Source organism: Athalia rosae, chromosome 2 (assembly GCF_917208135.1).
Source record: "Athalia rosae chromosome 2, iyAthRosa1.1, whole genome shotgun sequence".
NCBI classification, from domain to species: domain Eukaryota; kingdom Metazoa; phylum Arthropoda; class Insecta; order Hymenoptera; family Athaliidae; genus Athalia; species Athalia rosae.
This window is the reverse complement of record NC_064027.1, coordinates 2,266,763-2,285,049: the sequence shown is the minus strand read 5'-3', so window position 1 is coordinate 2,285,049 and position 18,287 is coordinate 2,266,763. Positions and strand designations below refer to the sequence as shown.

The following is an 18,287-nucleotide window of genomic DNA, read 5'->3' as shown; positions in this document are numbered from 1 at the left end:
TGAAGTATTTTTAAAATCGATCAAAGGAAACTTTTCTAATGCATTTCGACCTCAGGAACACGAATCCGTTGGTGAAATTTAGCTACAAATTTTTCCCATCGAGATATCCCGTTTTTTCCGCTCTGAAAAGTGAAAAATTGGCGATAACTCGATCAGTTTTATAAATAGATTAATTCAGCTTGCGAATTCGGATTCCTGAGATCAAAATACAATGGATTAGCATATAAAAAAAAATATTGATTTTTGATCGCAAAATTGCAAAAATTCAATGCCGTTTGACGTGGAATGGCCCTTGAATTGTAAAATCTGTTCAAGTTTTTTTTTTTCGTCACATTCGAAGACGAGTTGGAAGATGCGTTTGATGGGAACACATTCGTAGCAAATTGCAGTCTTTTTCACGGGATGGGAAATTGTGATAGGGTTATTCAAGGCGTGAGATATCACGTCTCCTCAGAGCTGTACGTTATGTCTGACAGAACAAAAATGACTAAACTCGTGGTGGTGCAGGTGGGCGGGATAAATTAGTTCAAATTAAGGTCTAATGACATAAAATACGGCACGGACATGTTTCTTTTCTATCATATTTCATACGGTATATACAGAGAGAGAGAGAGAGAGAGAACGTAATCGTCATCGCCGGACATACCGCAGGCCGTGATCTCAGCTGTTTGCGTCTCTGAATTCAGATCATGTAGCACAAGTCGTAGAGATTATACCAAAAAAAAAATATCTTAATTCTTTTCAAAGTCAAGTTTATATTTTATCACGTAAGCTTGTAATAACATCATAAATTCTCGCGGTGGTTAGTCAATTGAACTTGAATCCATACGGATAAATTAATCGTTACTCCAAAACGGGAAGGTGAGAGAGAGAGAGAAAGGCGGACAAACACGAGAATGAAATACAGCAAATGAAGACAAATTATTGAGGCTAGGTGAAGTAGGTACGTCGTACATACGTGGTTGAAAAAAGCTATCAATGAAAATACTACGCGCATACTTAACCCACGCTTATTTTAGCGTCTGTGCGAATATCTGAAGCGGTTATCTAGTCACGGAATAACGACGGTCTGGTCTAATATTTCGCGTTTGTCACAACACTGAGTTCATCATCTCCAATATTGTAACGTGCGTTGAATATATATATATATATACGTGCAAACCTGTTCTGTAAAAAGACTCCTATGTACTCTTCACAGCCCATTCATTATAAAATATTTACTACGTATGCCATTGAATCTATAGAAATTTTCACAATGTTTGTCCCATTTCAAAGCTACGATTTTTTGACGATTTATGTAATACGTACGTTTGTATATACAATTAATTAACGAATGTATAAATATGTACATACCTATACGTGTACGTATGAAAGATGAAAAATGAAGTTTACTCTGCTCGCTCTTTATTCATTTTTCTTCGCTGCCTTTTCTATTAACGCGAAATAGTCGAACACACTTCGCCTCATTAATGTAGAGGCAGTGGCATCTAATCCTTTGTCGATTCGCACAATGAAATTTTTTGTTCCTCGTGACGCTCGGCAGCTGTACAGTTTCGACGTACTTTTTACGTACGTATACCGTGGCTGAATTATCGATTCCCGATATATCGGCTCGGATATATATTCCTCTTGTATTATAATCTAGACCGTATAGGTACGCCCGCCTCGCACGGATTGACGTATTCATACATGAATCTCGATTATCGTGTAATATATAGGGAAATTTGGCAGGATGTTCGGTTAGCTGGAAGCTTCTTCGCCGCCTTTTTCACTCTTTTTCTTTTTTCATTCGTCTTCGCACGTTGGAGACTTTCTCAAAAAATTGACTGGTTTTATTTTTTTTTTGTTTTTTCGTTGCAATAGTTATTAAAATTGTAAAAGCTACGACGGAAGAAGAATGTACAATACGAATACGCGAGGACAGATAAAACAAAGATATTCCGCTTCGTGAAACACGAAGGGCATCCAGCTGCGCGTTATAATAATCCGAAGAACTGCGTACCATTGGTATACATATATATTCATGTATGTACTAATTTGCATATTCCGACACTATGAACTTTGAGACAACGCCTTTAATTTTGATGAGATTCACGCAATACTGGCAATCCCTTCTGACACAACATCTGGAATACTAAACTCATGCAGCTATTAACTATTTTCACGTTGTACAGTTGACCATATTTTTCTTTTATACAGTACGGCGTATAATATATTATATACGCATTGCCGCACTACCTGGAATATAACGCGAATCGATAAATGTCGCTACGTGTCCGTCGCCATTCTACTCATACTACGTATACCTACCCTATACCGTGCGCATAGCGAGCTTGAGCTTTTCTTCCGCCGTTTTATCGTATAAACGAAATATATATAAGAAGAAAGAAATTTTATACACGCATCGACGGTTGCTGTCAAAAGCAGATTTTTTCTTTCACCCTCTTTTACGACATGCATAACTGATACATTTCATTCTCTTTCGTTCGCTCATTCTCTATCGTGTTACCTGAAAGAAAAAAAGAAAAAAATATGAAATTCTTTCGCAACGCATACATTGCATAACGAAAGATGAAAGCGGACGGCCGGAATTCTCGACGGAGTCTAAGCGATGCGTAATAATAGTTAACTATATTTACACATTTTTCAATTTGACCCAATTTGAATACGGGTAATTGTGGCTCGAAGTCTTTGAGAAACTTGGCCAACGTTCTCCGAACGTGAGCCAAATTGAACTTCCGCAAAACGTATGCCGGCGCTACACTCCTGCGTTTCGAGTATTTTATCCTCATTTCTTCATCACTGGTTTATCGAACCAAAATCGTTGAATTCATATCTCCCTATAGCTAACGCGCTTTATTATATCAGCTTCCATCGGCAAGCCATTTTTTGCGGACTTATCCTACTGGCGGTCCCGCCTCTGCATCGTTTCCATCTCAATTTCCGCTATGTTATTGCATGTATTCCATCCCTCCGGTACTCCGTCCTCTTTTTGCCGAAGAGGAGACGCGGCGGCACGTGACGGCGGGTAAGTCTCGTGCCTACGGCTAAGATTAGATTAGCGAGGAGTGTCGCGAAAGTGGTAGTTGTACAGTGTTACCGTATAGATGAAGTAGTGGATCTGTAGCGCATATTGCGGGAGAAGAAAAAACCGGGCACTTGTGATTCACGGATGTTGCACGTTATATATCTGCCCCGAGGGGAGGAGACCCTGAGCTGCGGCTCGGTATTATTTGGAGATGGGCCAAGGGCAACGCACTCGCGGCATCCTTCGGGGGTTTCTCCTGGTTTCCTTGTAACCCCCAGAAAACCTCTGATTGAATCATGGCGTATAACGACTTACGTGACTCGCGCACTCCCCGGCGGTCGTTTAGCTTTTTCCGAATGAATTATCGCTTTTTTTTCTCGGAACGTATATCAGCGTCGCACCGTACGTTACACCGTAGGGATGAGGAAGCCTTCGCGCGTTGCACGTTATTTCGAAAATTTTTTGAAAAATTTATGTTTTTTTCTTGTTCGTGTGATTCGCAGAACGTTGGAGAAAGCAGAATACCTTTACCGGGTACGATCCGGGCGTCGTTTCTACCGAAACCGAGGATCGCGGCCCAACAAAAAACTGGTATACTCGACGGTATACCGCAGAACGCAGGTCACGGTGGAGTGACGGCAAAATCCGTTGCAGAAGATCTGAACATTGCCGATAAATGTCGCCAACCGATCACCTCGACGCCCAGTGTTGGTGAGAAATTGTTCAGCGTCTATCCTTCGACTAGTCGTTGTTGTTACGGTCGGTTTTGTCATTTTTATAACTAATTTCAGACAGTAAAGGTCACAGGGATTTTCCGTTTTCACCCGTGGAATGCGTGACCTGCGAGGACGTCGGACAAAAAGTATGCGTGGGATCGGAAAAAATCGGTATCCTTCGTTACTACGGTGCGTTGGAAGGTGAGATCGGAGCCTGGTGCGGTGTAGAGTTACCGGAACCGGAGGGCCTTAACGACGGTACCGTTCGTGGCTTGAGATACTTCTCGTGTCCGGAGAATCACGGTGTAATGGCACCAGCGACAAAAGTACACCGAATTGACTGGTGAGTCGGAGCGAAGCGAACCAACCATGGGTTCGATTAGGATATTGAATAATGTAATTCTTACGATTCAACAGCGGACCGCCGAAGCCACGCCAGAATGTTTTCAAGGTGACCGCGCTCCAGGATACTACGGACCTTCGAGTAAACGACAAAACGAACACGCCCGACACCACGTTCATAACGGGTCACCGTCCAGGCGGAGACGGAGGACTTCAGATGTTCGGAATTTCCGAAAAAATATCATCCGGTAATCCAGCTGCGAATAGCACTTTTTTGCCCGACTGGAACACCGCGCCAGACGCGACTTTCGACAAGGCAACGGATTGGAAATTCTGTTCGAAAGGTATTCCGGGCACCTCCCCCGTCAACGTCGGTAAATGTCCGGGCGAGACGAACGAAAAAAAATTAACGAACGAAACGCGGAACCTGGATGAAAAAAAGAATGAGAGAAACTCGTCGTTGAATGCCGACTCGGCGGCCGATAGATCTAAAACGCCATCGCCGACGTCGAAAGGAAAAAATATTTCCGTTAGTCGGCTGGTGTCACCGACGATATTCGGCAAATCTGCGCAAGCTACAAATTTAACTTTCTCGAAATCGCCGAACGCCAAATCTAAAGGAAATTTGAACGAACACGAGACGACAAAGATCATCGCGAAGAAAGTCGGAACCTCCCCTACTAATGGCGAGGCCAAGAAGAACGCGACGAAATTGACAGAGCCCGGGAAAGCATCGACGACGAACGTTAATCCAAAAGGGGGAACGGATTCGAGTCCGCATCGTAGAAAATCAGAAAAAACTTCCTCGAATCAGGCCGAATCAAAAGTCAACGATTTGACGGTTGATCTGATAAAAAATCCCACCGGTAATTCGACCGTCATTATTTCACCGGTTCAAAAACCAACCGGAGCCATATTTACGCTCAACGAAACGTTCATGAACGAAAAATCATCGAACGCAAACGCTGCACAGAATTTGGACCCAATTTTTTACGGTGACAAGGCGCCAGTCGTTGAAATCCCATTTACCGAAAGGCGAGCTTACCTCTGCGGTTCGACCATTTCACCTGGCAAAGAAATCGTCGTTAATTCTACCTTCGATAAACCCGGGGCGGCGTTAAACCCTCGCTCGAACAGTGCGAAATTGGAACGTGGATTCCCGTCCGGAACGGCCGTGGAAGACACCTTTCTGCTCGAGGGAAGGGTCGGTCCTGGCCGCACCGAGTTTACCAAGGAAAAGAGGAACGACGAAACATTCTCCCTGATAGACTTCAAGAGTGACATTGACGACGCGTTCGACGGGACGTTTGTATTTTCAAAAGATCAAAAAAATCAACGAATCGGCGAAAAATCCTCGGACTCTACTTTCTCAATGACGCGAAATATCGACAATAATCATAAAAACGGCGGTGATCCGTTGAGCGATACTTTCCTAGTAAAATCTGGCAACAGACGATCGGTTATCATAAGCGGACGTCCCGCAACCATTTTGGACGCGTCCCTCGAATCGACGTTTACAAAGGAACCGGCGGTCGGCCTTCCCAACATTTTTCACGATTCCAAACTAAGCCAGATACGTTCCGTCGAAGACAGTTGCCTCATCGATTCTACAGCTACGAATATCGGGGGTTCAGATGACACGTGGATGTTCGACGATCCTATGGAAACCACCGTGAGATCGTCAATGGGACAATTCGAAGTCTGCGCTTTCCAGAACTCAAAAGACAACTTCATAGACGACGTGGGCGACAGCTGCCTCATCGATACGACGTTACGCACCACCATCGGACCCGATCAATCCAATCTGGTATTCGAAGACCTCATGAACAACACTGCTAAGATCGAAGGTCGACCGAACTCGAAGACGGCGAAACTCGGAGCCGCTAATACCACCCTGTCAATGGACGCGACATCCGGACCGTACAGTCTCCTCGCTTTGAACGGCGCCGACGAAGAAGACGAATTGACACCACCCGCGGCACCGCCACCTTCGAAAGCCACCCCGGCACCGCATTACTTGATGTTGAACAAGCAAAACTCATTCGAACACGACGAAAGCCTTGGAATTCTGACGCCCGATCAAATGGCGGAGTTCAGCATGGCCTTGGAATGCTCGAGGACACCATCGTGCGAAAATTTAACTGGTTCCGGGGGTTCGAGGATCGCCATGACCAGAGCGTCCGCTTCCAGGCCCTCGGATTTACCCACCTCCGTCGACAACGAACGTACGGAAGGTTCCAGCGAGCGGACACCATCCCCTGAAGATCTTCCGCTGGATCCGAAACCCGCGGAACCGACGCGAACAGTCCCGGTCAGCTTCATTACATCCGTTACCAGTATCACAAGTTTGGAAGCCGGTTACCAAGGAGACGGAGAGAATTCCAGACCGGCCAGCCGAGGAGCCGATCCGGCGCCCGTCGCACCTCCGCCGAATCTACCGGCGCCGAGAAACGACCCCATGACTGACTCCGATTTCTTTACCGAAAGCGACGCCGATGCTCACGAGGAAATTGTACGCGGAGATCGAAGGGCGCAGGTTATCGATGGCACGCTGTTTTGCGCACCGGGAGGACGAAGGTGCCCAAGTTTCACGGGCGAGGAAATGGACTCGAGCGGTATCTACTCGGATCTCGACAGACGACAGGACGAACCGACCCACGAAGAGGCGCAAAGCGAAGGACAGACACCCGATACCGCCGACACGGAGTCTCAAAAAAGTCAACCGTCGCCGCATCAGATGGACGCTCAACAAATTCAGCAGCATTTACAACTTCAACAACAGCAGCCGGTGATCATGGACTGTCTCATGGTGAGTGAAAAATTACAGTCCTCCCGGATATCGGGTCGGCTGTGCGGTTCGGATGGATTTCGAGTCGAGGTAATGATCTTTTTTTTCTCATTCTCAAGGTACCACCAAGCGTCTTGGACATATCCGCGGTCTCCAATGATTCCGTCGGCACCCTAGAAGCCACTGTGATCGAAGTCGAGTGTCAGGCGCCCCCTGCGAAGGTGTTGAATAAATCTGACCCGGTCCCCCTGAAAAAATACAAGATGCCGAAGCGTAACGTGGTATCTAAAATAAAAGCAATGATCGAGTCCGGGCCGAAAGATGAATCTGAAAAAGAGACGCGTCGCCCTCAGAGAACCCCGAGGAAAGGGGGCAGATGGGATGCGGTGATGAGCAAGATCGAAGCTGGCAAAACTGAACAGAGATCACGACCCGTCAGAAAGGAAGTGAAATCCAGGGTGCTGCAAAGCTTGGGACCACCCGCCACGACGAGTAATCGACGATCGCCCGGAGATTCCGCAAAAAGCAAGAGGTGCGTATTTACACTTTTTGGCGGAAAGAAAATTCAGGAAATTGAACGGCATCTTATCCCTCCGGTTTTTACAGGAGAACCAGAGGTCGTCAGGACGTCACGTCGCCTACGCAGGAGACCGCGCAAAGTTCGGTGCACAGTTCGATGAGCGACATCAGCAGTGCCCCCAGTGAGTCATTTAAATTTACTCGTTAGCTTTTTCTTTTTTTCTTTCGTTTGAAGATCAAAAATTCGCCGGTGAATTCGTCCTAAATAATTGATGTGAGTTTTCTGATTCCCTGACTCAGTACCTCTTGATTAATTTTATCCTCCAGACGTTTATTCATTTGCCTAGTTCAATTGACTTATATGTTTTTCATTATTTATTCATCGATTCGTTACATCCGCTCGCTAAAATTATAGTGCGATTAAATACAGACATTTACACATGCATGTTTTATAAGTATTTCCTTAACTATTTTGAGAATATAAATATTGTTTTTGATAACAACCGTCTTCGAAATTATTCACTCTATTTTTACCAACCAAATAAAATTATTGTATACTAAAAACGCACTTTCCTCGCCACAAATATAACGTCGCTTAAAATATCTTTTTTACTTACACCTGCGTGTGACAAAATAGAAAAAGAAGTTGTACGAGAAATTTACGTCTCGTCAAGTATTGAAAGACTTTAACGAGAAAAAAAAGTAAAGAATAAACGGAATTCCTCCGCTCGTAAATCATGGACCGAATTCGTTCCGGTTTAAAATTCTTTTTAAAGCCTTTTATCTACGGTCGTGCAAGGGAAAGTTCATCACGAATCCCATGCACGCGCGTATATGTATGTATATATACGTATGTATGTATAGGCGCTTTGCTTCACTAAATTAAAAGTAGCCAAAGGTGTCAGGTGTTCATTTTCAACACGCCCTCCGTATCTCGATTAAGTACGTTCGATTTTCGCCCTTTCGGTATGTAAAACTCTCGTTCTTAGACTCGGCTGTTTTTAACCTCCCAGTCTCGGGGTTCGCCGGTTCTCCCTATATTTAACCACGACGAAAACTTCTTTTTTATTCCTCCCAAACGCGAATAAATCCCCGAAAAAAAAACGTCGGCCACCGAATGCGGAGTCTGTCATCGACTCCGAGTTTCTTTTTCTCAATTAATTAATTCACGTATACAGGCGTTGGGAAAAGATCGTAAATTTTCTTACCCCCAATTTCGTTTTTTGGCAGCCTGGTAATAATCTGGATCGATTTTTCCATCAATCAGGATATTGCCCATTGAACAATATTTATTAATTCAGCGTTAGATTCTTCAACAAAATATGATTGGATTGTTACAACTTGTAGGGATTTCCATGGCAGGTTCTCTCGTTTATTTCCGTTCTTCCTTTTTTTCCATCATCCGAAAATAATATCGCAAAGCTTTTATAAATAGCAACCACATCCTACCTACATTTCGCGTGTCGCAAACGATCGTTCGGGTGCAGCTATAAGGTATTCGGGCGTCTCTGTGCATTCATAGTTCGAAAATACCCGATACTTACTTATACCGTGAAACGATGCTGTTTCTGCCGCGTACGCATTCCGTTCTCGAATTATCTTCCGACGATGTTCTATTTCATTTATTTCTATTCGCACGATCAACTACCACGACAAATTCAGCGATCTTTGATCCAAAATTATTCCCGCTACAATAGGTATACACTATACACCGTACCGACGAACCAGATCTGAGCCTCTCTTTTTCTCTCTACCTTCTTTCGGTACACGAATTCAAAGGGGAATAAAAAAACTAATTCATGCATTATTCAACGTACGTACGTCGCGTGTTTAATACGTTGCAGAAGCGAAGCGGGGTCCGTACGGATTAAATTGTAACCTTGACGCTTAAAACGTTGGCCTTTCGTCGAATGCTCGATAAACGATGACATCGATTCATCAAATTATATTCGAATTCGAGAGACGGAGGTCGTATAACGAATGTTCGTTGCGCAAGCCCGCTTCGACCGATGACCAGTATTTTTTAGGATTCGTTATAAATCGGTGTAAGATTTTCGCGAAACTTGTCTCTATTCACATCTTTTGTGCCACCATTTTTTTCTCCGGAAAATCGCGAAGATTATTTCTTGCAAATTCTGAAACTGCAGCGGTTAGGTACAGAGAAGGGTGAGCGATGTTGTTTGGGACTCTCGCATATTATCGACCGTTATAGTTTGGCGAGACCGGAAGGGGCTGAAAAGCGGGGGAGATTTGCTTGTACCGCACGATTTATAAACTATGGATGAAACGCACCGTGGCGTACCGAGGTATGGCAAAGCTCGACCGCGCATCATCGGCTACATAGATGATTGCGTACACGTGAGCAATGGACTGTACCAACATGTACACCACATGACCAGGTCGGGCCACAAAGACACCGAAGGATGCTTCCTGTTTTTCTGGTCTTCTTTTATTTTTCATCTGTTCGTCGATCGTTTCACTAACGTTTTCAACGCCGAAAGTACTTCGAAGATAAGACGCGGTTGTAAATTATCCACCGTAACGCCTACGCTTTTAGAACAATTTTATCCATTCATTCGCTCGTATCCATTCATTAACCGAAATTAGTCACATATTCAGTATTCAGAGCTCTTCACTGTTTCACTACTTCGTTGTCGGAGTGCAATGAGTGATATTCAAACTCGGTGTCGTCTGTGTCCACGCGTTGGACGAAATGGCAGCTAACGTTTCGAGACGACTTCATTTTTCATTGCGGATTGAAACGAAGAGAGGTACGTGTTACACGGGTAGACTCGGCGTAGAGTAATTTGGCTGTATTAATATGTATAGCGGTTGTTAGATGAACCGTAAAATCGTTAGGACTTAAGGATGTGCTCCTGACGGAGAAGTCCGTCCGTACGTTTTAAAATTTAAATCGAAAACAGCTCATGAATTTGGTCTTGGTGACGCCCCGGGATAAGACTGTGACCAAGAGACGTACGTACGCTACGTGAAGAGATGAATTAATAAGAATTAATTGACCGCTTCGGTGGCGGTCAGTACGTGAGGAGATTCGAAAAATTTATTGTACGACCTACGTACGCGTCTTCGTGAAGACGGAAATAAAGCTCTTCCCGATACACGATTATTTATTTTCTTTATTTAACGCGTTATCGAATTTGTATAATCGGAAAAAAGGTGATTTTATCTCATTTTTACCGTTATCGAGATTACAGAATAGAAAAGTCAGATGCAAGGACGAATCGTAGAAGTAGTTAGACGGTCCGCCTCGTTCGCCTCTGAGGCGCATGTCTTCGAGATGCATTTTAACCGTTATAGTCTGTTACTAAGGTCTATAGTTACGTCTCGTTTTGCATTAGCTTCGAGCTATCCGCACCGTCGTTTCAATTCTATGAACGACGAAGAGCAACGTTGAATTCAAACCGCCGGCTCTCCACGCTTACATCCCAGCTGCGATTCCGCTAAAGTTCTGCTAAAATTGCGAGAATTTCTGAATCTAGTCGCCGCGGAAAACTCTGATATAAAATTCGAGGACTTCCTTTTTTTCACGTCACTTAACTCCGACTCCGGTTTCCGACCACCGAGCCAAGTTCTTCGGATAATAACACACGTGTGTAACGTGTACGTGGGGTACGACTGTTACACCTCTAGGTTCGTGTAAACGCGGAAGGCGATGCCAAATTTTTTGGGGTCATTCAGCGAGAAAGGTCACGTCGAGCGAGGAGATGCAGTTATCTAGAAACGAGGAGAGTGTTCGTAAGGTGGATTTAAAATGGGAGGTAGAAATCGAAGGTCAAGATCTTTCGGGTCATTGAGTCGTAGTTCGGAGTCGCGCTGCCAGGTATATCCGCGCTCTTGATAGTCGACTGCACTCACTCAGTCGAGAAACAGCTGACGGGTCGGATTATCCTCCGGACTTTTCGGGTCCCCGAATTGTCGGAAATATATTTCAATTCAACTGAAACGAACGAGGGCACGAAATAAAAAGAGCTACCGCTCTTCGCAGATCGATACCGCGCGTAAGACCCCGAGGAAATATACACGTCGTTGCCACCCTCCGCGAAAAGTTTCCCCGATAAAAAGGACCCACCCGTTCCGAACACAAAAGTTTTTCGAAACTTGGCGCAATAAATTTCTCGGGCCCCGACTTGTTCCGTATCCGCGATCGTTCTTGACGCTCGCTCGCCTTTTTCTCCGGGCGATATTTTCGGCCATATTTTTTGAACGAAGATTCGGACCGGCCCATCGAGGAGCACAATGTCGAAAAATCCGGAGGGGTGTGTCCGCGCCGCATTGCGCCGGTGATGTTCTTGTAACGGAATCCGGGTTGGGGTGGGTCGTGACATAAGGGTGACTCATCGGGCAGCTAGAACGAGGAACTATGGTATCGATCTGACGGGGAAGCGTCTCAACCGGTTGAAAATTGCGTCGGTTGTATAGGAGCTGGTTGTTTCCATTCTCCTTGTTCGACGCCAGTGAGCTGCAGAGGAGCGTCGCGCCGGTTCTCCGTCGGTTTTAATTCTGTCGCGGCACTGCCGTAACCGGCGAACGTCGCGAGCGTCGAAGATCAGGACGAGAACTACGAGTGAAAATATAATAGCGGGACCGGAGAGCCACTGAAGAGTGAATAGAGTGCAGTTCGCTCCCGCTCTCGGTAGAGAGTGGATATATCGCCGGTGGACGGTGAGCACCAGGAGTCACCGAGAGACCGAGGAATAGAATTCGTACGAAATTTCGCACCGCCGAGCCGCCCCGGCGTTGTCGTAGTAAACGATGTGCCAAAAAAGTGACGTGAATATTTGAACGTCGACCGGGTCGTCCGGACGTTACCGGGGCCCGTTGTCGCATCTCAACTCGTCATCGTAGTCGTCGTCGTCGTAGTCGTCGTCGTCATCGGACAAAAAAACATTTTGCCGGTCAATCGCGTTCGGTCAGCTGGCCATCTTCCATCGGTTCGTCCGTTCTTCGGTGTTCGTCTTTGACACACGGGGGGGGGTCAACGCCACGTCCAAGTTTATTTCCGGCATCGACGCGTTGCCCCTTCTCCTGCGGAAACAGGTGCACCGGGTAAACCACGTGGGCCTTCCAAGGCCATCGACCATCGGGGCCCCGCGCAGTCACTCACCGGCTTTACGTAATTTAACTACACACTCCTAAAGAAGTGCGGATCCGCAAAGTGCCTCGGAAACTTTTTGGACCCCCTGAGCGAGAAGAGGCCACTCCTAATTCGTCCGAGGGTGTTTTTTTCGTCGAGGAGTAGACTTTTTTTTTTTTTTTTCTTTATTTCGTCCCGCGATTCGAGTCTGGGAAAGGTACGAAGGTCGCGGAAAGGGTCGGCGGAGAGTTACCTGAGGAGGGACCTTTTACCTGATTAAATTTCCAACCGCGTGCGGTCAGAGGAACTAGAAAAAACATTTCGTCGGGATGTGATCGAAGCAATGGTCATCCGCCACGAATAGGATGAAGACGTTTGAGAAAACTTTCGTAGTACGGCTTTAATACTCGTGTAAATAATGTAATGGTATAAGCTGTGTAAGCTTATACTCTGTGGTGATATATATTTTTTATTTATTCTTTTTTTCGGCGGTGGGGGGGGGAGGAGAAAAAAAAAATAAAGAAGAATGAGAATTCCTGAAAGTGCCTTCGATTAGAAGCCTCCGAAATCGCGAGGAAACACCTGATAAAATAATACCTCATATAGTATATTCCTAAATTTGTGGAGATTTGGTTCTTTGGAACCGACCACTGCATATAAATCTGATCAACTGTACAGTGTTTCTGTTTCGTTTGTTCAACTACTGCGATCCTCGACGTCTTTTCTGAGGACTCGGATCTTTTTTTTTTTTAATTTTTTTTTTATATCTATGAAAAAAAAACTCGGAGAAAAGGGTTCCTCAAGTTCCATATGGTCGGTACGGCGCGGCAGGTGCCTTGCGGAGAATATTCTGCAAAATTGCGAAACGAGAAGAACGAGATGACGATATTCATCTCCGCTCACATCGCGCCGATCTCTCGATCGTGAGAAACGATCCTCAGAATATACAGAGTCTTTTCAATTGCCTCGCAATGGATTTCGGCTGACGTTCGGACTCGACTGCAAATCCTATAAAAACCGGACAAAATGGGGCAGCAAGGATCGAAGGACAAGTCCATTCCGAGGGCGGACTTCGTCAGGGATTCCGCAAAGATGCGACTCGGAAGTTTTAAAAGAGGTATAAATTCGGCCGACGCCGTATAGACTCGAAGCTAACGATACGCGAGTAATGACCGCGTATTATGTCTAGTAATCCGTGGGGCTCGTTATCGATACAAACACGTGTCGTATTTTTAACGTGATACACGATCGGTCGATGGGCGGGCCACTTGTGTGCTCCGAGAGAAAATTAGACCGGCCATTATTACGATAGAAATGCTACCAAATTTGGCGCGAAAGCTTCCGGCTAGGTGTTAATTAGGAGAAGGTACGGCGAGAAAGAAAATAAGAAGTAACGATCGTATAACGTTTCGGTTTTTGATACAAACTTTTTTCGACATTACGGATGAATTCGATACGTTTTAGCGTGTATCGAACGTGAGGATAAATTTTGGCGAGTAATAGAATATCGAGAACGAATCGTTGCGTAAGCGAACATAAGATGAGATATGAGATAGATAGATATTTTTTGTTGTCTGCAGGCGATGTAACGATGTAAGCAGGTTTTTCGATGTTTCCTTTCTTTGTTTCTTATCTATTTCTCTTCTCATGTGTGTCGCGAGTAACGGCAGCTGTTACTTTATCTTTACCAAGAGATTTACGGATCGTTTGAAGTCAGTTTTATTTCAACGGACGTTTCGACCACCGATCTTCTTCGTCTTCTTTATTTCCCATTTTTCCTATACCGATTGTCTTCGTCCGCCATATTCTCCGTCGTCATCTGCCTTGTGACCAACATGAATTTCCCACGGATATGAATATTTCTTATAAATACTCGCGAACCGCGCAAAAACAAAAGCTGAAAACTAACGAGAAAAAAACCCTAATGAATCAGCTCTCCCGTTTATATTTTCTCGGCGAAGACGCGATCCTGCTGACCCTTTTAAGTTACCGTTTAAAAAAGTCGGGATAACACGTGAGTCAGAACCAAAAGCGTCAAGAATAACCATAACAATATCGCGGCTCCAGAACCTGGAGTCGTAAAACTCTGCCTCAGGTATTACACACGTGTGATCGACGATGCGGATCTAGCACCCTGAAAAATGGGCGGCCGATTTCGGGATGGATTCAAATTTGTCGATGGGTCCCGCTAGGTAGCAACAAGTATATCATACGTTACACACACACGTATACCGTTTCCACTCGGGTTTACATGCAGCTAACTAATAAGTTAGAACCTTACGGACCTGAACGGTGAACGTGAATCTAAAAATAGATTTAGTGTCAGGCAAAGAAGTAGCTATCGCTAGCCCGTCGACTGACTACCTACTGGTGCATCATCTCTGCTTTTCATGACCCATATTTTCCCTTACCAAATTAGCCGGGTGCGTCTGGCTTTCGATGATGATGCGTTCGGCAAAATTGGGACTCTCCGCTCCGTTCGTGATTCCGATATCGCTGAATTTGAGCGTTTCCAATTACCGAAGGAAAAAAAAGGGTCGGGCAATCGCGCAAAACTTCCCCGGAGAAGACAAACGTCTGTATAATTTACGGGAATTATTTTGAGCAGCGGAGGGAAGAGATTTCGCTCGCTTCACAGCTCGCCGATATTGCTTTCGAATCGTTCGGGTGTTCTTGCTTTTTTTTTTTTTCTCCTTTTTTTCTTTCGTCATTTTTAGCGCAGCTTGTTTCTCCCGTTCATATCGCGGAGAGAAGGGTATACCGACTATACGCACGTTACAACGGACAGTATATACGGACAGACAGACGTGAAGGGGCGGAGGGTCTACAACAGGTTGAATACCGCTCGCCGGAAATGTGGGTCGCGTTCTGATACGCAATTTGAGCCTTGAGGCCTTTGTTCAATTGCGAACTGTGCACGACTGTACGGCGTACACAGTTCGCACATGGGAAACGATCGGGCCCCCATAAAGTTTGAAGTCGGCTCGACTTTCGATTGTCCGGCGATAGAAACCCAGCCAAAAAATACGCCTAATTTGATCGCGTGTTTACGTAAAGAAAGATAAAGGAGTCCATTTTCAGCCAATGTATACCATTATTAATGGCGTCCGCAACGCGCGTTACGTTCAATTTCCTCTTTTTCATTCGACTTTTCCAGTCGACTCGTCTCTACCGCGACGAATTTCACTTCAACGTTTTCGGTTACCGCACGATGAATATTAATGACGACAATAATTTTGAAAATGGTACAAACGTATACGCGTGGGTAACTCTAACCGTTTCGGAGTCACTCGATACAATATCTGGTTCCCATTGTCACGTAACACACGTGTACGTACGCCACGTTACTACGTGCATGTAGGAACCTCGTTCGTAGGTTGCATTAGAGAGAGACCTTAAAAAGATCGTAGGAAACGATAACCACCGTGGCCAAAAATATGTCCGACTGTCGTTGCAACAGCAACAGCAGCAGCGGCAACGGCGCAGCATTTGAACTCGTTGTTTCAGAACCAGTTATTAATTTTCTCCGGTTTGTATTATGCATGTGTCCGTACAACGCACCACCGAATAACATTTCCGAATTCAGCGTACGTGGATGGAGAACGTGTGCGCTGGGATAAGAAACAAAAAAAATAAAAAAAAAATAAAAAAAAATAGACGTACAATTTGAATATTTTTTAGCCGACGGAGAATTAATTGGGAGGTGTAATATTTTCAGGATCCGCCAAAAAGAGGCTTGGCAGTCCCGGGGGCAGCGAGGGATCGGCTCAATCGACACCGAGGGTTTCGTCACCCCGTCAGCAGCAGCCACCCTCGTCATTGACGATTGTTAACAACGTTATTCCCGGCGGTGGGAATACGAATAACAACAATAGCGTCGTTGTCGGAAACGGAACGAACAACATCAACAATCACAACAACAATCACAACAACAACGGCAACAACATACAACAAAATTCTGCCTGCAGACCGATACCGTCGCATTCCCGTAAGCATGCCCAGTTACCTGACCCACATTCTATCTCCTCTCGATCTCTCATGGACCTCCAACCCGAACCCAACTTCGTCTTGCCTCGACCCCCTCCTCATCTCACGAAGATTTTCGCTCTTGGCAGATGATTATCACCGCTGTTATTATTATCATAATTGTTGCTGTTATTATTACCATTATTATTAGACGGTTACGGCATCACGTGCGTTACGCTGTAACTCCGTAGGATGTAGATATCGATAGTATTCGTTTGCGAAACGTATGCATGATTATTATACTGCACGTGCAGCCCGCGATGTTATGCGTGTAGAAATGTCGGTTGGCCGCAGATGGCCAGGATATGTTGTAAAATTCCATCGTGGATGGTTCGTTCGAATCTTGAGAAAATTATTTACTCAAGTTTGGATTTGGTTAATTTGAAATTTGAGGGACACAATTTCATCGATGTCGGAACGACGCGATAAATTCGCTTCGCGAATCAGCGGAGATTCACTTTTAATTAACCTGTGCGAACGGTTTCGCGAGTTATATTCTAACGTTGCTCTCACCTGTTTTCAAATACAGTTATAATATATTCTTTCGCAAATTTAATACTCTCGACCGACGGTATAAACTACAAAATTGATGGTATATTCGAAATCTGTAAAATTTTTAATATCCTTCTCTTTTATGCAAGGAAAAAAAAAAAAAAGAATTGGAAGTCAATATCTCGATATCAAGTGAAATCAGAATATTCGACCTCCGTAAAGTTGACTCATAGTTTTAATTGAATCTCATTACGTTAAACGGTTGAGAGAACATTTTTTTTTTTCTTAAATTATGAAAAAAATTGATGATATTAAAAAAGGCTTGTTATGTGAGATGAGATTCAGAAATCTGGTTCATTGATAGGTAGCCCAAAAATGGAACTAAAATATAAGCACTCGAAGTATGAAGACTTACGTACAGTTTAACTGAAACACAATTATGCTTTGACGGCTCTGAACAATTAAGCTCTTCAAGATATCTGTTACTATAATCTCGTGGGACGTGAGACCGGCGGCAACGTATAATTAATATATTTTTCTTTTTCTTTATCTCCGTGTATACCGTTGGATACATACTTTTTACGCACGAGTTCTAATAGATAACTTTTTTTCGATTTTTCCGCTAATGAGAAATTCGCCATTCTTGTCATCGATTTTATCGCTATTATTCTTACTTTTTGTTTCATCGAATACCTGGACTAACGATCCGAATGACTCTGAAGAGATAGATTAGCTTTTTCCAACGCGAAGAAAGATTCCGCAAAAAAAACTAACAAGTGCGTTTCAGACCGTCGTCTGGTATTCTAATTTCACCTTTGAAAATCGAGTCTTTGGTAATACGAATATAAGCCAGCGGTCACATTCGGTAATATCTGTCCAGTCCGGCGGCGCTTTTTCCATCCGACACCTTATCTCCTTCGTGAAAAAATAAAGCAGCATTCCTTCTCCGACGATCATACGGCTATATTAAAACACTCTTTCATCATTTTACCGATTCCAAAGTACATTCAACGCTCATTTTTGATTTAATTTTCTATTTTTCTTCTATTTTTTTTTTTTGCAGAGAGGTCACCGACCGCAGGAACTCCTCCTCGCAGACCGGTGAACGGAAGAGCTATCGTCCAACAATCGCGAATCAGTAATTCCGAGGCGAAGAAAAATTCTCTGGATATATCCCGAGTCAATCTGGGTGAGTGTCGCGTTCGCTTACGAATATCGGTAGTCCCTGAATTATAGGATATAGGAGCGCCGTTCGAATCGCGCCTTTCGCGGTTACGCGGC

General features: G+C 44.6%; 1 protein-coding gene and 1 long non-coding RNA gene across 4 annotated transcripts in view; one reads left to right on the top strand and one right to left on the bottom strand.

The window, feature by feature from the left end:
* Positions 1-18,287, top strand: part of LOC105691641 — a 53,860-nt gene that overhangs the window by 18,430 nt on the left and 17,143 nt on the right. For all 3 annotated transcript variants that reach the window (XM_048649923.1, XM_048649922.1, XM_048649924.1), the window contains 7 exons: positions 3,532-3,739; positions 3,820-4,087; positions 4,162-6,895; positions 6,994-7,406; positions 7,481-7,575; positions 16,207-16,476; positions 18,070-18,195. In XM_048649923.1, coding sequence (XP_048505880.1) covers positions 3,532-3,739; positions 3,820-4,087; positions 4,162-6,895; positions 6,994-7,406; positions 7,481-7,575; positions 16,207-16,476; positions 18,070-18,195 — 4,114 coding nt within the window. The remainder of the gene's footprint in view (positions 1-3,531; positions 3,740-3,819; positions 4,088-4,161; positions 6,896-6,993; positions 7,407-7,480; positions 7,576-16,206; positions 16,477-18,069; positions 18,196-18,287) is intronic.
* Positions 1-18,287, bottom strand: part of LOC125499880 — a 50,802-nt gene that overhangs the window by 21,169 nt on the left and 11,346 nt on the right. The gene's annotated exons all lie outside the window — the stretch shown is intronic.